Raw genomic sequence first — 20,000 nt, 5'->3', positions numbered from 1 at the left:
TATAAACACACAGTGATGTATAACAACAATACATGTAAACATACATATAAACACACACACAGTGATGTATAACAATACATGTAAACATACATATAAACACACAGTGATGTATAACAATACATGTAAACATACATATAAACACACAGTGATGTATAACAACAATACATGTAAACATACATATAAACACACACACAGTGATGTATAACAACAATACATGTAAACATACATATAAACACACACACAGTGATGTATAACAACAATACATGTAAACACACACAGTGATGTATAACAATACATGTAAACATACATATAAACACACACACAGTGATGTATAACAACAATACATGTAAACATACATATAAACACACACACAGTGATGTATAACAACAATACATGTAAACACACACAGTGATGTATAACAATACATGTAAACATACATATAAACACACACATTGATGTATAACAACAATACATGTAAACATACATATAAACACACACAGTGATGTATAACAACAATACATGTAAACATACATATAAACACACACACAGTGATGTATAACAACAATACATGTAAACACACACAGTGATGTATAACAATACATGTAAACATACATATAAACACACACATTGATGTATAACAACAATTCATGTAAACATACATATAAACACACACACATTGATGTACAACAACAATACATGTAAACATACATATAAACACACACAGTGCTGCACAAAAACAATACATGCAAACATACATATAAACACACACACACAGTGATGTATAACAATACATGTAAACATACATATAAACACACACAGTGATGTATAACAACAATACATGTAAACATACATATAAACACACACAGTGCTGCACAACAACAATACATGTAAACATACATATAAACACACACACACAGTGATGTATAACAACAATACATGTAAACATACATATAAACACACACACAGTGGTGTATAACAACAATACATGTAAACATACATATAAACACACACAGTGATGTATCACAATACATGTAAATACATATAAACAGTGCAGCACAACAACAATACATGTAAACATACATATAAACACACACAGTGATGTATAACAATACATGTAAACATACATATAAACACACACAGTGATGTATAACAATACATGTAAACATACATATAAACACACACAGTGATGTATAACAACAATACATGTAAACATACATATAAACAGTGATGTATAACAACAATACATGCAAACATACATATAGACACACACAGTGATGTATAACAACAATACATGTAAACATACATATAAACACACACAGTGATGTATAACAACAATACATGTAAACATACTTATAAACACACACACACAGTGCTGCACAACAACAATACATGTAAACATACATATAAACACACACAGTGATGTATCACAATACATGTAAATACATATAAACACAGTGCTGCACAACAACAATACATGTAAACATACATATAAACACACACACAGTGATGTATAACAATACATGTAAACATACATATAAACACACACAGTGATGTATAACAACAATACATGTAAACATACATATAAACATACACACAGTGATGTATAACAATACATGTAAACATACATATAAACACACACAGTGATGTATAACAACAATACATGTAAACATACATATAAACACACACACAGTGATGTATAACAATACATGTAAACATACATATAAACACACACACAGTGATGTATGACAACAATACATGTAAACATACATATAAACACACAAAGTGATGTACAACAATACATGTAAACACATATAAACACACACAGTGATGTATAACAATACATGTAAACATACATATAAACACACACAGTGATGTATAACAACAATACATGAAAACACATACATATAAACACACACACACAGTGATGTATAACAACAATACATGTAAACATACATATAAACACACACAGTGATGTATAACAATACATGTAAACATACATATAAACACACAGTGATGTATAACAACAATACATGAAAACACATACATATAAACACACACACACAGTGATGTATAACAACAATACATGTAAACATACATATAAACACACAGTGATGTATAACAACAATACATGTAAACACATACATATAAACACACACAGAGTGATGTATCGCAATACATGTAAATACATATAAACAGTGCAGCACAACAACAATACATGTAAATACATATAAACACAGTGCTGCACAACAACAATACATGTAAACATACATATAAACACACACAGTGATGTATAACAACAATACATGTAAACATACATATAAACACACAGTGATGTATAACAACAATACATGTAAACATACATATAAACACACAGTGATGTATAACAACAATACATGTAAACATACATATAAACACAGTGATGTATAACAACAATACATGTAAACATACATATAAACACACACAGTGCTGCACAAAAACAATACATGCAAACATACATATAGACACACACAGTGATGTATAACAACAATACATGTAAACATACATATAAACACACACACAGTGATGTATAACAATACATGTAAACATACATATAAACACACACACAGTGATGTATAACAACAATACATGTAAACATACATATAAACACACACAGTGATGTATAACAACAATACATGTAAACATACATATAAACACACACAGTGCTGTGCACCAACAATACATGTAAACATACATATAAACACACACAGTGAAGTATAACAATACATGTAAACATACATATAAACACACACAGTGATGTATAACAACAATACATGTAAACATACATATAAACACACACACAGTGATGTATAACAATACATGCAAACATACATATAAACACACACACAGTGATGTATAACAATACATGTAAACATACATATAAACACACACACAGTGCTGCACAACAACAATACATGTAAACATACATATAAACACACACAGTGATGTATAACAACAATACATGTAAACATACATATAAACACACACAGTGATGTATAACAATACATGTAAACATACATATAAACACACACAGTGATGTATAACAACAATACATGTAAACATACATATAAACAGTGATGTATAACAACAATACATGCAAACATACATATAGACACACACAGTGATGTATAACAACAATACATGTAAACATACATATAAACACACACAGTGATGTATAACAACAATACATGTAAACATACTTATAAACACACACACACAGTGCTGCACAACAACAATACATGTAAACATACATATAAACACACACAGTGATGTATCACAATACATGTAAATACATATAAACACAGTGCTGCACAACAACAATACATGTAAACATACATATAAACACACACACAGTGATGTATAACAATACATGTAAACATACATATAAACACACACAGTGATGTATAACAACAATACATGTAAACATACATATAAACATACACACAGTGATGTATAACAATACATGTAAACATACATATAAACACACACAGTGATGTATAACAACAATACATGTAAACATACATATAAACACACACACAGTGATGTATAACAATACATGTAAACATACATATAAACACACACACAGTGATGTATGACAACAATACATGTAAACATACATATAAACACACAAAGTGATGTACAACAATACATGTAAACACATATAAACACACACAGTGATGTATAACAATACATGTAAACATACATATAAACACACACAGTGATGTATAACAACAATACATGAAAACACATACATATAAACACACACACACAGTGATGTATAACAACAATACATGTAAACATACATATAAACACACACAGTGATGTATAACAATACATGTAAACATACATATAAACACACAGTGATGTATAACAACAATACATGAAAACACATACATATAAACACACACACACAGTGATGTATAACAACAATACATGTAAACATACATATAAACACACAGTGATGTATAACAACAATACATGTAAACACATACATATAAACACACACAGAGTGATGTATCGCAATACATGTAAATACATATAAACAGTGCAGCACAACAACAATACATGTAAATACATATAAACACAGTGCTGCACAACAACAATACATGTAAACATACATATAAACACACACAGTGATGTATAACAACAATACATGTAAACATACATATAAACACACAGTGATGTATAACAACAATACATGTAAACATACATATAAACACACAGTGATGTATAACAACAATACATGTAAACATACATATAAACACAGTGATGTATAACAACAATACATGTAAACATACATATAAACACACACAGTGCTGCACAAAAACAATACATGCAAACATACATATAGACACACACAGTGATGTATAACAACAATACATGTAAACATACATATAAACACACACACAGTGATGTATAACAATACATGTAAACATACATATAAACACACACACAGTGATGTATAACAACAATACATGTAAACATACATATAAACACACACAGTGATGTATAACAACAATACATGTAAACATACATATAAACACACACAGTGCTGTGCACCAACAATACATGTAAACATACATATAAACACACACAGTGAAGTATAACAATACATGTAAACATACATATAAACACACACAGTGATGTATAACAACAATACATGTAAACATACATATAAACACACACACAGTGATGTATAACAATACATGCAAACATACATATAAACACACACACAGTGATGTATAACAATACATGTAAACATACATATAAACACACACACAGTGCTGCACAACAACAATACATGTAAACATACATATAAACACACACAGTGATGTATAACAACAATACATGTAAACATACATATAAACACACACAGTGATGTATAACAACAATACATGTAAACATACATATAAACACACAGTGATGTATAACAACAATACATGTAAACATACATATAAACACACAGTGATGTATAACAACAATACATGTAAACATACATATAAACACAGTGATGTATAACAACAATACATGTAAACATACATATAAACACACACAGTGCTGCACAAAAACAATACATGTAAACATACATATAAACACACACAGTGATGTATAACAACAATACATGTAAACATACATATATACACACACAGTGATGTATAAAAACAATACATGTAAACATACATATAAACACACACACATTGATGTACAACAACAATACATGTAAACATACATATAAACACACACAGTGCTGCACAAAAACAATACATGCAAACATACATATAGACACACACAGTGATGTATAACAACAATACATGCAAACATACATATAGACACACACAGTGATGTATAACAACAATACATGAAAACACATACATATAAACACACACACACAGTGATGTATAACAACAATACATGTAAACATACATATAAACACACAGTGATGTATAACAACAATACATGTAAACACATACATATAAACACACACAGAGTGATGTATCGCAATACATGTAAATACATATAAACAGTGCAGCACAACAACAATACATGTAAACATACATATAAACACAGTGCTGCACAACAACAATACATGTAAACATACATATAAACACACACAGTGATGTATCACAATACATGTAAATACATATAAACACAGTGCTGCACAACAACAATACATGTAAACATACATATAAACACAGTGATGTATAACAACAATACATGTAAACATACATATAAACACACACAGTGCTGCACAAAAACAATACATGCAAACATACATATAGACACACACAGTGATGTATAACAACAATACATGTAAACATACATATAAACACACACACGCAGTGCTGCATGACAACAATAAATGTAAACACATACATATAAACACAACACACACACACACACACACACACACACACACACACACACACACACACACACACACACAGACACACACACACACACACACACACACACACACACACACACACACACACACACCTCTGGCAGCTCTGCCCCATGTAGCCCACAAAGTACTTGTGTCGGACCACCACGTAGATCAGACCAGCAAAGGCAGCAGGAGCTGAAACAAAAAACATATATACAGTATATATGTGTTTATATGTACATGTATATGTATATTAATATGTGTATATATGTTATATATATATATATATATGCAGTATGTATATACATATATAAACACACACATTACATATACAGTACATAAATACACATATATATACATATTAGTATACATATACATGTATATATAAACACATATATGTGTGTGTATATATATATTAATGTGTGTATATATATATATATATGAATTATATATAAACATATATGTATTTATTTCATGCAAGGTGGCTAATCATCAAAATGTGCCGCCGTCCCGTTACTTTTGTCCATGCGCTGAGGCCCACTTCACGGGCCACTTCATTAGGTACGCAGCGGCATGAGGAAGTGAAATAAGTCCAGCAAAGTGTATATTTATGCACGTGTTTGCAAACACGGCGGTAAACATTAACACGTGTGTGTGTGTGTGTGTGTGTGCGTGTGTGTGCAGGTGTGTGTGTGTGTGTGTGTGTGTGTGTGTGTGTGTGTGTGTGTGTGTGTGTGTGTGTGTGTGTGTGTGTGTGTGTGTGTGTGTCAATGATTACCTTGACTCAGACAAAGGCCGGCACACCACATGACGGCCAGGAAAGTGGCGTAGGCGTCCATGCAGTTGCGGCTGCCATGAAAGCAAACAGCGGGAGGTCACACGAGGCCGGGAATGCACAAGTCAGGCGGGGTCATGCTAACAGCGCTATTCTCACATGCTAACAGTTTGCGTTGGCGAAATACCGAAATACATGACACTGACGAGGTGAGGAATTACTGCTAAATTAGCACAAAAAAACAAAAAAATATCGCGCTAATGTTAGCCTGCTACGATGCTAACTGTAACATGCATCAAGTACCAAAATATATTACTCTGAAGTGTGTTTAAAATGCTAGCCTGCAAACGTTAGCATGCCAAAATATAACCTACAAAATTAGCTGGGAAAAAAAAATGCGAGTATAGTAACGTTAGCATGCTAACAGGTACATAGCAATATATTTTAAGCTGAGGTGTGTGTGCCTGTAAAATCTGCTAAAAAAACGTTAGCACGCTGCTATTAGAATGCTATTGATTGTGCTGCGGGCCGCTAAAAAAATTAGCTCCGGCTACCTAAAATGAGGTTTTACCTAAATTAGGTAAAACATATTGCATGCTAATGTTAGCCTGCTAACCTGGAAAAAAAAAAAAGTGTTAACTTTAGCGTGCTTCATGTACCAAAATATTACCGAGGTGTGTAACTACCGAAATTAGCTTCATAATAAAACGAGCGCACTAACGTTAGCATGCTAGCAGGCGTCATTTGTCAAGCAACAAAATATTTTACCCTGAAAAATTAGCAGAAAAAGTTAACATGCTAAGAATTGTAGTGGGGTTTAAAAAATAAAAAGTATATATTTATATATATTGTTGTTATGAATTATTGACATATTTGAGGTTAAAATTACTTGACATGCTAACGTTAGAATGCTAACAAAATTGTGCCGCGGGTCAATAAAAAAAATCCTTGATTTTAGATATTTATTTTTAATTGGATTATATTATTGGATTATATACTTAATAAAATAATAATAATAATAATAATAATAATAATACACAAATAAATCTTATTGTCTTTTTCTGCCTTTTATTCCCGCTCTTACGTCTTCCTTTTCCCGGTGTCCAACACACAACACATGTCCTCATATCCGGTGTCCCCCCCCCCCCCCCCCGCTCTTAAGTTCCCCTTACAATGGTTCCGGTATTGTCCCTGCGACCTGAGCAACGAATACATGACATATACTATTATATAAAATATGTTATTGTAACCGAGGGTTTATATATGTCGCCTATACTGTATAAAACTACAAAATAACAAACATGGAGGCTCCAGTTTTACACGAGAACTTTCGTTTGTTTTCAACGTGTCACCACTTCCGCTCTTAGCGCCTTCAAAATAAGAGCTCAAGGCATATACTGTATAACAGTTTATACCAGGAAAAGAGGCAAGTCCATAAAAATAGGTTACGTTATTATTGTTATTATGAATCATTATCATTATTTTGAGTGGTTGTCATGTAACAGTTGTATAAAAAATGATCGCATTTGTACGGTAATTACCTCCTCGATAAAAAAAAGTATTATAATGTATGTTCTGCCAGGTGCAATATCCCCCCGCCCCACGCAACACTTTTGTTAGTTTATTTAAAAATAAAACGTCATCATAAGTAATATTACACACTTCGTGCTGATGCTCCACTGTAGCTGTGAGTCACGTCGAATCGATTACGTACGATAATTCACCTCAAAATACGATCATTTTAAGATTCCCGGACGATAATCTGGGGGTTTTCCCACCTGGCAACGGCTAAATCACGTGACTATGCCCGGATTTTTTTTTCTCCCCAAAATGGCGGCGTGTGTCAGGTAAACCGGCCTAATTTCGCCTTTTAAAGCTCATTTTAAATCGATTTAACAATTGTAATGCTCGAATTGGGCGTCTAATGTTACAATACAACTGTTCGCACTGTAATTAATTCATGAAATCATACACAAAAAGCTCAAATACGTACCGTTGTCGGGCTTTGAGCCTTTTTTAAAGTTGCTATGGAAACCGTCACTATAGCAACAATTCTAAATAGGCACGGAATAAATGTCTCTTTTTTTTATGAATATACATACATGTATATTTATGTATACTTTGCTTAAATTCAAAGTACATTTGTGGTGCTGACGCACAAAAAAAGTGTCAAGTTTTTAAATAAAGACTACATGAATTATTAAGATTATGACACTATTCGTCCCACAATGTGTATATTTGACATAACCTACTAATATATATATATATATATATATATATATATATATATATATATATATATATATATATATATATAAATGTTGTAATTTGATAGTCGTCAACGACTCCACTTCCTGTTTCTTCAGCAGAATGTTTGCATCACTTCCTGTCATGTCACAAAAACTCTGACGCAAGCTTTTGCCTACAAAAAAGTACTTTTTTTTGGGGTCACAGCCAAAAAGACAGTGAAACATTAGTTATGTTTAAAAATAATAATAATAAAAAAAAAAAAAAAAAAAAAAAAAAAAAAAAAATATATATATATATATATTTTTTTTTTTTTTTTTTAATTTATTGTTATTATTTTTAAACATAATAATAAGACAGTGAAACATTAGTTATGTTTAAAAATAATAATTAAAAATAAAAAATAAAAATAAATAAATAAATATATATATATATATATATATATATATATATATATATATATATATATATATATATATATATATATATATATATATGACAGCAACCACCCACCCACCACCACGAAAAGAATACCTACCGGAATCAATAAAAGGCTATCGATGCTGTCATCTAGCAAAGCTGAATTTGACCAAACAACCCCCCCGTACCAAAAAGCCCTTGATGAAAGCGGATACAATTTCACCCTCACCTATGAACCCACGCCAGGAAACCAGCCAAAAAAGAACAGAATACGAAACGACATCATCTGGTACAACCCCCCATACAGCAAAAACGTCTCAACTAACATTGGACACAAATTCCTCAATCTGATTGACAAACACTTTCCCAAAGACAACACCCTAAGAAAAGTATTCAACAAGAACAACATTAAATTGAGCTACAGCTGCATGAACAATATACGACAAATCATCTCAAACCACAACAAAACAATTGCAAATGAGCCGTCGGCCCCCAGACAGAGCGACTCCAAAACCAACAAAGTCTGTAACTGCCGAAAGAAACCTGATTGCCCTCTCAACGGGGGGTGCTTACAAACATCAGTTGTCTACCAATCTAAGGTAATACGCAAGGACATTAACACATCCGACACATATGTAGGATTAACCGAGGGAGAATTCAAAACCAGATGGAACAATCACAAGGCTTCTTTCAGGAACAAAAACCTGCGAAATACCACAGAACTCAGCAAACACATTTGGGACCTCAAAGACAATAATGTTGAATATTCAATAACATGGCAAATCCTTGCATCCAGCACACCTTACAATAGTGGTAATAAAAGATGCAACCTATGCTTGAAAGAGAAACTGTTTATTATATACCGTCCAGACCTGTCATCCCTCAACAAGCGCAGCGAAATTGTAACAGCATGCCGCCATAGACGGAAACACCTCCTAGGTAACACATGAGCCAATCACCACGCCCCTACGCCAGCCTGTACCCACCCACTCTGCGCCCTATATAAACCATGGTATGCGAATGCTCCCATTAAAATCTCCTGATGATTGAGGGTACCCCCCCTCATGAAACAGGCCTGTAGAGATGAAATAGTCTTGATTTTTTTCCCACACATACACATACACATATATATATATATATATATATATATATATATATATATATATATATATATATATTATATATAAATGTTGTAATTTGATAGTCGTCAACGACTCCACTTCCTGTTTCTTCAGCAGAATGTTTGCATCACTTCCTGTCATGTCACAAAAACTCTGACGCAAGCTTTTGCCTACAAAAAAGTACTTTTTTTTTGGGTCACAGCCAAAAAGACGGTGAAACATTAGTTATGTTTAAAAATAATAATTAAAAAAAAAAAAAAAAAAAAAAAAAAAATATATATATATATATATATATATTTTTTTTTTTTTTTTTTTTTTTCTATTTTTTTTATTATTATTATTTTTAAACATAATAATAAGACAGTGAAACATTAGTTATGTTTAAAAATAATAATAACAAAAAAAATATATATATATATATATATATATATATTTTATTTTTTATTATTATTATTTTTAAACATAACTAATGTTTCACTGTCTTATTATTATGTTTAAAAATAATAATAAAAAAATAATACAATAAAAATAAAAATAAAAAATATATATATATATTTTTTATTTTATTTTATTTTTTTATTATTATTTTTAAACATAACTAATGTTTCACCGTCTTTTTGGCTGTGACCCAAAAAAAAAAGTACTTTTTTGTAGGCAAAAGCTTGCGTAGAGTTTTTGTGACATGACAGGAAGTGATGCAAACATTCTGCTGAAGAAACAGGAAGTGGAGTCGTTGACGACTATCAAATTACAACATTTTAGTCAAGTCCGAATGAAAATACATTTGACACACACACAGACGTATTAAAAGCAAAATTCTAAAAATACTGTTACAGGAAATAAAGATAGAAAAGGTCGAATGCAAGAGCAAAGCGATTAAATGTAAACAAGAAAAAGTTGCAATGTTGACTCTAATAACACAAAGCTGTCATTCCTCAAAAAACAATAATGAATCAACTCAATTTTGTTATAAATTGCAATTACACTCTGATTTTTTTGGAGGGAAAATATTTAATATTTTGTGTTTTTGCCATTGAAAACTAAGTTTTCCATGACAAAGGGGCATAAAAGAAACAAAACAAAAACATTAAAAAAATAATAAAAACCTATAGTTGAAGGATATATCTGAAGTTGGTTCTTCCACCAAGTAGCACCATGATGAGCAGCATTAAAACGCAGTAGCATAGTAGGCCTAAGCAGTCATCAAAAACAAGGCAGAGGTTTGTTTTAATAATTTGGACACTGTAACATTACACACGGTTTGAACAGTCACACTGTGTTTAAACATGGGGAAATAAAATACTGAAATAATAGTTTGACGTACTTTAGGACAGCGCTCTCGTTGCTACTAGTTTGAGACTCACCCGTCTAAATATTTAGGCTTTGGAAGCAAAAAAACAAAAAAATAAATTGACTTATTTTTAACACTATGTGTGGAACCCTGAAGAATTTTACTGTTTTTGAAACTGTCCTAAAATAATCATGAATTATAGATCTAAGTTTTCTTTTACTTCACAACAAATGCTTTCAACATTTTTGGGGGGAATTTTTAACATTTTTTTTGCTTTTGCCTTTAAAAGAAATAGTTTTTATGACAAAAAACTGCTCTAGTTTTTAACACGATGAGTGGAGCCCATTTGGAGCCCTGAGAATTGTAGTGGAGTTTTAAAAAAAAAAAGTATATATTTACATATATTGTTGTTATGAATTATTGACTTACTTAAGGTTCAAATTACTTGACTGCAAATATTCTACTTTGAACATTTTTGGTGGGGGTGATATTTTGTGGTTTTCACTCCAAAAACAAATAATTTTTTTGGAGGTTTTTTTTGTTGTTTTTCTTTTATTTTTAATTATTTTTTACTAAAAAAAAATTAAATTTTTAATTTTTTTTTTGTGTGTGTCTGTTTCTCAGTACATGTATTATGATTCCCCTTTCAAATGAATAAATATTATTAAAAAAAATTAAAAAGAAAGGTTATTTGACAAAAAAGGGATAAAACATAAAAAAGAAGAGAAAAAAAAGTTGATTTAAATATTTAAGTTGACAAAAAAAAAAAGTAAAATATGTTAACATGCATCTAAAAATCCATGATTTTTAGGTTTTAATTTAGTAAAATTAGCACAATTGCTAGCATAAGACGTTAGCGTGGTGACATGGGAAAAAAAGTTAGCATACTTCTAAGATGGTACCAAGTATCAAAATCCATGAATTTTTGGTTTTAATTTAATAAAATTAGCGAAATTGCTAGCATAAGATGTTAGCATGATAAAATTGGAAATGTTAGCATAATTCTAAGGTGGCGCCAAGTATCAAAATCCATGATTTTTAGGTTTTCATTTAATAATTTAGTTTGCCTAAAAAACTTTTGTTGTTGTTTTGTTTTAATAATTTTTTTGTTTTTAATTTATTTTCTATTTTTTTCATGGTTTTTTTGGGGGGGGGGGTCTGTTTCTCAGTACATGTATTATGATTTCTCTATCAAATGAATAAATAAATATTATTAAAAAACAAAAAAACAGGTTCTTTGACAAAAAGAGCATAAAACATTACAAAAATAAATATATAAATATAAATCATTGTTATGAATTATTGAACTCTTTAAGACTCAAACTACTTGACTTCAAATATTCTACTTTAAATGTTTTAGGGGATTGAATGTTGCATATTTTGTGGTTTTATTTTATTTTTTTATTTTTGTTGTATTATTTTTTTTCAATTATTTTATTTTTATTATTTTTTGGGGGGTTGAGGGAAAAAAGTGTCTGTTTCTCAGGACATGTATTATGATTTACCTATCAAATGAATCAATAGATATCATTAAAAAAATAATTAAAAAAAACAGGTTCTTTGACAAAAAGGGCAAAAAACATTACAAAAATAAATAGATAACAACAAATTATTGTTATGAATTATTGACCTATTTAAGACTCAAACTACAGGACTTCAAATATTCTACTTTAAAAAAATTGGGGGGCGGGGGGTAAATGCTGCATATTTTGTTGTTTTGCCTTCAAAAACAGGTTGTTTTTTATTTTTATTTTTTTGTATTATTTTTTTTTCAATTGTTTTATTTTATTTTTATTTTTTGGGGGGGTTGAGAGGAAAAGTGTCTGTTTCTCAGTACATGTATTATGATTTCACTATCAAATGAATAAATAAATATCATTAAAAAATAAATAAAAAAAGGTTATTTGACAAAAAGGGCATAAAACATTACAAAAATAAATATATAAAAATAAATCATTGTTATGAATTATTAACCTATTTAAGACTCAAACTACTTGACTTCAAATATTCTACTTTTCATTGTTTGGGGGGTAAATGTTGCATATTTTGTGGTTTTGCCTTCAAAAACAGGTTATTTTCTATTTAAATTTGTTTGTATTTTTTTTTCTTCTCAATTGTTTTATTTTATTTGTATATATATATATATATATATATATATATATATATATATATATATATATATATATATATTTTTTTTTTTTTTTTTTGGGGGGGGGGGGTTGAGGGAAAAAAGTCTCTGTTTCTCAGTACATGTATTATGATTTCCCTATCAAATTAATCAATAAATAGCATTAAAAAAAACAAAACAAAAAACAGGTTATTTGACAAAAAGAAAAAATGATTGACCTATTTAAAACTCAAATTACTTGACTTCAAATATTCTACTTAAAAAATTGGGGGGGGGGGGTAAATGTTGCATATTTTGTGGTTTTGCCTTCAAAAACAGGTGTTTTTTTAAAATAATTTTTTGGTATTATTTTTTTTCCAATTTTATTTAAATATTTTTTTGGGGGGGGGGTTGTGTCTGTTTCTCAGTACCTGTATAATGATTACCCTATCAAAAAAAATAAAATAATATTACTAAAAAAAACCAAAAAAACAGGTTCTTTGACAAAAAGGGCATAAAACATTACAACAATAAATAAATAAATAAAAATAAATAATTGTTATGAATTATTGACCTATTTAAGACTCAAACTACTTGACTTCAAATATTCTACTTTAATTTTTTTGGAGGGGGGGGGTAAATGTTGCATATTTTGTGGGTTTGCCTTTAAAAACAGGTTGCTTTTTCTTTTAATTTTTTTGTATTATTTTTATTATTATAATTGTTTTATTTAATTTTTATTTTGGGGGGGTTGAGGGAAAAAGTGTCTGTTTCCCAGTACATGTATTATGATTTCACTATCAAATGAATAAATAAATATCATTAAAAAATAAATAAAAAAAGGTTATTTGACAAAAAGGGCATAAAACATTACAAAAATAAATATATTAAAATAAATCATTGTTATGAATTATTAACCTATTTAAGACTCAAACTACTTGACTTCAAATATTCTACTTTTCATTGTTTGGGGGCGTAAATGTTGCATATTTTGTGGTTTTGCCTTCAAAAACAGGTTCTTTTCTATTTACATTTTTTTGTATTTTTTTTTTCAATTGTTTTATTTTATATATATATATATATATATATATATATATATATATATATATATATATATATATATATAAAATATTTTTATTATTTATTTTTGGGGGGTTAAGGGAAAAAAGTGTCTGTTTCTCAGTACATGTACTATGATTTCCCTATCAAATGAATCAATAAATATCATTAAAAAAAAAAACCCCAAAAAACAGGTTCTTTGACAAAAAGAAAAAAATTATTGACCTATTTAAAACTCAAATTACTTAACTTCAAATATTCTACTTAAAAATGTTGGGGGGGGGGGGGGTAAATGTTGCATATTTTGTGGTTTTGCCTTCAGAAACAGGTGTTTTTAAAAAAAATATATATATATATTTTTTTTCAATTTTATTTTATTTTATTTTTTTGGGGGGGTGGGGGGGGTGTCTGTTCCTCAGTACCTGTATAATGATTACCCTATCAAAAAAAAAAAAAAAAATTACTAAAAAAACACACAAAAAACAGGTTCTTTGACAAAAAAGGGCATAAAACATTACAACAATAAATAAATAAATAAAAATAAATAATTGTTATGAATTATTGACCTATTTAAGACTCAAACTACTTGACTTCAAATATTCTACTTTAATTTTTTTGGAGGGGGGGGGGGGTAAATGTTGCATATTATGTGGGTTTGCCTTTAAAAACAGGTTGCTTTTTCTTTTAATTTTTTTGTATTATTTTTATTATTATAATTGTTTTATTTTATTTTTATTTTGGGGGGTTGAGGGAAAAAGTGTCTGTTTCTCAGTACATGTATTATGATTTCACTATCAAATTAATCAATAAATATCTTTAAAAAATAAAAATAAAAAGGTTCTTTGACAAAAAGGGCATAAAACATTACAAAAATAAGTAAATAAAAATAAATCATTGTTATGAATGATTCACCTATTTAAGACTCAAATTACTTGAATTCAAATATGCAATAAATATTATAAAAAAAGTTTTTTCAAAAAGGTTCTTAGACATAAAACATTAAAAAAAATTAAAAAAAAAGTTATTTGACATAAAAAAAAGAAGCCTTAAAGGTTTTAAAGAATGTAAATATGCTATTAAAAGGCTAAATGTGAGGGTGGAGCTCCTACCTGGCACAGGACACTCTCTCGAAGGCGGAGGTGTGGGTGTTGTGGATCTTACATTCCTTCTCCACCTTCAGGGCAAAGAAAGCTTTGGCAAAGGAAAAGTGAGAAAGAAATGTTGGCTAGCGAGACGTTTGCTAACTTACCGTTCTGCAGCACGCTGAGGAGGGTGACCAGCACCAGCAGGTAGATGTTCTCCACCACCTTCACCTCCATCATGACAAGAAGAAGAAGCTTGGTGACAACAGCGCTGTGTTGACATGCTTCCTCTTTATGCAAACCACCTAGCGCCTCTCTCACTTTGCATCCATAAAACACCCACAGTACAATCCAGGACCGCTAGTAAGTTCTGATGGGCCCTGAACCCTCAGGCTAACAATCCAGCATAAACTTTTAGCATGCTGACGTTAGCTTGCCATAAGCGCCACAGTTAGCGTACATGCAAGATGGAGACGTTTCTCAAAACCCATGAATTTGGGGTCGAAATGATCAAAAATGAGCTAAAATGCTAGCATGCTAATTTGGAATAGTTAGTATACTTCTAAGACGACGCTGAGTATTGAAATCCGTGATATTTAGTTTTTCATTGAATGAAATTAGCAAAATTCCTAGCGTAAGACTTTAGCATGATAACATGGGAAAAGTTAGCATACTTCTAAGATGGCGCAAAGAGTCAAAATCCAAGATTTTTAGGTTTTCATTTAGTAAAATTAGCACAATTGTTAGCATAAGACGTTAGCATGACAACACAGGTCAAGTTAGCATACTTCTAAGATGGCGCCAACTATCAAAATCCATGATTTTTAGGTTTTCATTTAGTAAAATTAGCAAAATTGCTAGTACAAAACGGCATGATAACATTGGAAATGTTAACATACTTCTTAGATGGCGGCAAGTACCAAAATCCATGATTTGTAGGTTTTAATTTAGTAAAATTGGCAAAATTGCTAGCATAAGACGTTAGCATGATAACATTGGTAAAGTTAGCATACTTCTAAGATGGCGGCAAGTGTCAAAATCCACGATTTTGAGGTTTTCATTGAATAAAATTGGCAAAATTGCTAGCATAAGACGTTAGCATGATGACATGGGAAAAAAGTTAGCATACTTCTAAGATGGTACCAAGTATCAAAATCCTTGAATTTTTGGTTTTCATTTAATAAAATTAGCAAAATTGCTAGCATAAGATGTTAGCATGATAAAATTGGAAATGTTAGCATAATTCTAAGATGGCGCCAAGTATCAAAATCCATGATTTTTAGGTTTTCATTTAGTAATTTAGTTTGCCTCAAAAAACTTTTGTTGTTGTTTTGTTTTAATAATTTTTTTTATTTTTATTTTATTATTTTTTTCATGTTTTTTGGGGGGGGGTCTGTTTCTCAGTACATGCATTATGATTTCTCTATTAAATGAATAAATAAATAATATTAAAAAACAAAAAAACAGGTTCTTTGACAAAAAGAGCATAAAACATTACAAAAATAAATATATACATATAAATCATTGTTATGAATTATTGAACTCTTTAAGACTCAAACTACTTGACTTCAAATATTCTACTTTAAATTTTTTAGGGGATTGAATGTTGCATATTTTGTGGTTTTATTTTAATTTTTAATTTTTGTTGTATTATTTTTTTTCAATTATTTTATTTTATTATTTTTTGGGGGGTTGAGGGAAAAAAGTGTCTGTTTCTCAGGACATTTAAAAAATTTTTTTTTTTTTTAGACATGTAGCTCGTGCGCACGAGAAACTTTTTATAAAGTTATAAAAAAAATGTATATATATATATATATATATATATATATATATTAGACATGTATCTGGTGCGCACAATAAAGTTTCTCTTGCGCATCAGATACATGTCTAAAAAAAAAAAAAATTATTATTATTTAATTTTTTTTATAATTTTATCTTGTGCGCACGAGATACATGTCTAAAAAAAAATAATTACATAACATTTTTTTTACCCCATGTCCCTTTAGGGGCTCCGTACGCCAACTATCAATATCCATGATTTCTCGGTTTTAATTTAGTAAAATTAGCACAATTGCTAGCATAAGACGTTAGCATGATACCATGAGTAAAGTTAGCATACTTCTAAGATGGTGCCAACTGTCAAAATCCATGATTTTTAGGTTTTCATTTAGTAAAATTCCTAGCATAAGACGTTAGCATGATAACATGAGTAAAGTTAGCATACTTCTAAGATGGCGCCAAGTGTCAAAATCCATGATTTTTAGGTTTTCATTTAGTAAAATTCCTAGCATAAGACGTTAGCATGATAACATGAGTAAAGTTAGCATACTTCTAAGATGGCGCCAAGTGTCAAAATCCATGATTTTTAGGTTTTCATTTAGTAAAATTCCGAGCATAAGACGTTAGCATGATAACATGAGTAAAGTTAGCATACTTCTAAAATGGCGCCAACTGTCAAAATCCATGATTTTTAGGTTTTCATTTAGTAAAATTCCTAGCATAAGACGTTAGCATGATAACATGAGTAAAGTTAGCATACTTCTAAGATGGCGCCAAGTGTCAAAATCCATGATTTTTAGGTTTTCATTTAGTAAAATTCCGAGCATAAGACGTTAGCATGATAACATGAGTAAAGTTAGCATACTTCTAAAATGGCGCCAACTGTCAAAATCCATGATTTTTAGGTTTTCATTTAGTAAAATTCCTAGCATAAGACGTTAGCATGATAACATGAGTAAAGTTAGCATACTTCTAAGATGGCGCCAAGTGTCAAAATCCATGATTTTTAGGTTTTCATTTAGTAAAATTCCTAGCATAAGACGATAGCATGATAACATGAGTAAAGTTAGCATACTTCTAAGATGGCGCCAAGTGTCAAAATCCATGATTTTTAGGTTTTCATTTAGTAAAATTCCTAGCATAAGACGATAGCATGATAACATGAGTAAAGTTAGCATACTTCTAAGATGGCGCCAAGTGTCAAAATCCATGATTTTTAGGTTTTCATTTAGTAAAATTCCGAGCATAAGACGTTAGCATGATAACATGAGTAAAGTTAGCATACTTCTAAAATGGCGCCAACTGTCAAAATCCATGATTCTTAGGTTTTCATTTAGTAAAATTCCTAGCATAAGACGTTAGCATGATAACATGAGTAAAGTTAGCATACTTCTAAGATGGCGCCAAGTGTCAAAATCCATGATTTTTAGGTTTTCATTTAGTAAAATTGCTAGCATAAGGCGTTAGCATGATAACATGAGTAAAGTTAGCATACTTCTAAGATGGCGCCAAGTGTCAAAATCCATGATTTTTAGGTTTTCATTTAGTAAAATTCCTAGCATAAGACGTTAGCATGATAACATGAGTAAAGTTAGCATACTTCTAAGATGGCGCCAAGTGTCAAAATCCATGATTTTTAGGTTTTCATTTAGTAAAATTCCTAGCATAAGACGTTAGCATGATAACATGAGTAAAGTTAGCATACTTCTAAAAAGGCGCCAAGTGTCAAAATCCATGATTTTTAGGTTTTCATTTAGTAAAATTCCTAGCATAAGACGTTAGCATGATAACATGAGTAAAGTTAGCATACTTCTAAGATGGCGCCAAGTGTCAAAATCCATGATTTTTAGGTTTTCATTTAGTAAAATTCCTAGCATAAGACGTTAGCATGATAACATGAGTAAAGTTAGCATACTTCTAAAAAGGCGCCAAGTGTCAAAATCCATGATTTTTAGGTTTTCATTTAGTAAAATTCCTAGCATAAGACGTTAGCATGATAACATGAGTAAAGTTAGCATACTTCTAAGATGGCGCCAAGTGTCAAAATCCATGATTTTTAGGTTTTCATTTAGTAAAATTCCTAGCATAAGACGTTAGCATGATAACATGAGTAAAGTTAGCATACTTCTAAGATGGCGCCAAGTGTCAAAATCCATGATTTTTAGGTTTTCATTTAGTAAAATTGCTAGCATAAGACGT

General features: G+C 30.2%; 1 protein-coding gene across 1 annotated transcript in view; it reads right to left on the bottom strand.

Annotated features, from left to right (window-relative positions):
* The window catches only part of alox5ap (arachidonate 5-lipoxygenase-activating protein), a 17,013-nt gene extending 717 nt beyond the window's left edge, over positions 1-16,296 (bottom strand). Inside the window, exons 1-4 of the mRNA XM_061930954.2 lie at positions 16,190-16,296; positions 16,050-16,131; positions 6,699-6,769; positions 6,034-6,115 (exon numbers count right to left, since the gene is read on the bottom strand). Coding sequence (XP_061786938.1) covers positions 6,034-6,115; positions 6,699-6,769; positions 16,050-16,131; positions 16,190-16,262 — 308 coding nt within the window. The 5' untranslated portion in view covers positions 16,263-16,296. The remainder of the gene's footprint in view (positions 1-6,033; positions 6,116-6,698; positions 6,770-16,049; positions 16,132-16,189) is intronic.
* Positions 16,297-20,000: the final 3,704 nt, after the last annotated feature.

This window comes from Nerophis lumbriciformis, linkage group LG37 (genome assembly GCF_033978685.3).
Source record: "Nerophis lumbriciformis linkage group LG37, RoL_Nlum_v2.1, whole genome shotgun sequence".
NCBI lineage: Eukaryota > Metazoa > Chordata > Actinopteri > Syngnathiformes > Syngnathidae > Nerophis > Nerophis lumbriciformis.
The sequence above is the reverse complement of the archived record's forward strand: the minus strand, read 5'-3'. Positions and strand labels throughout refer to the sequence as shown.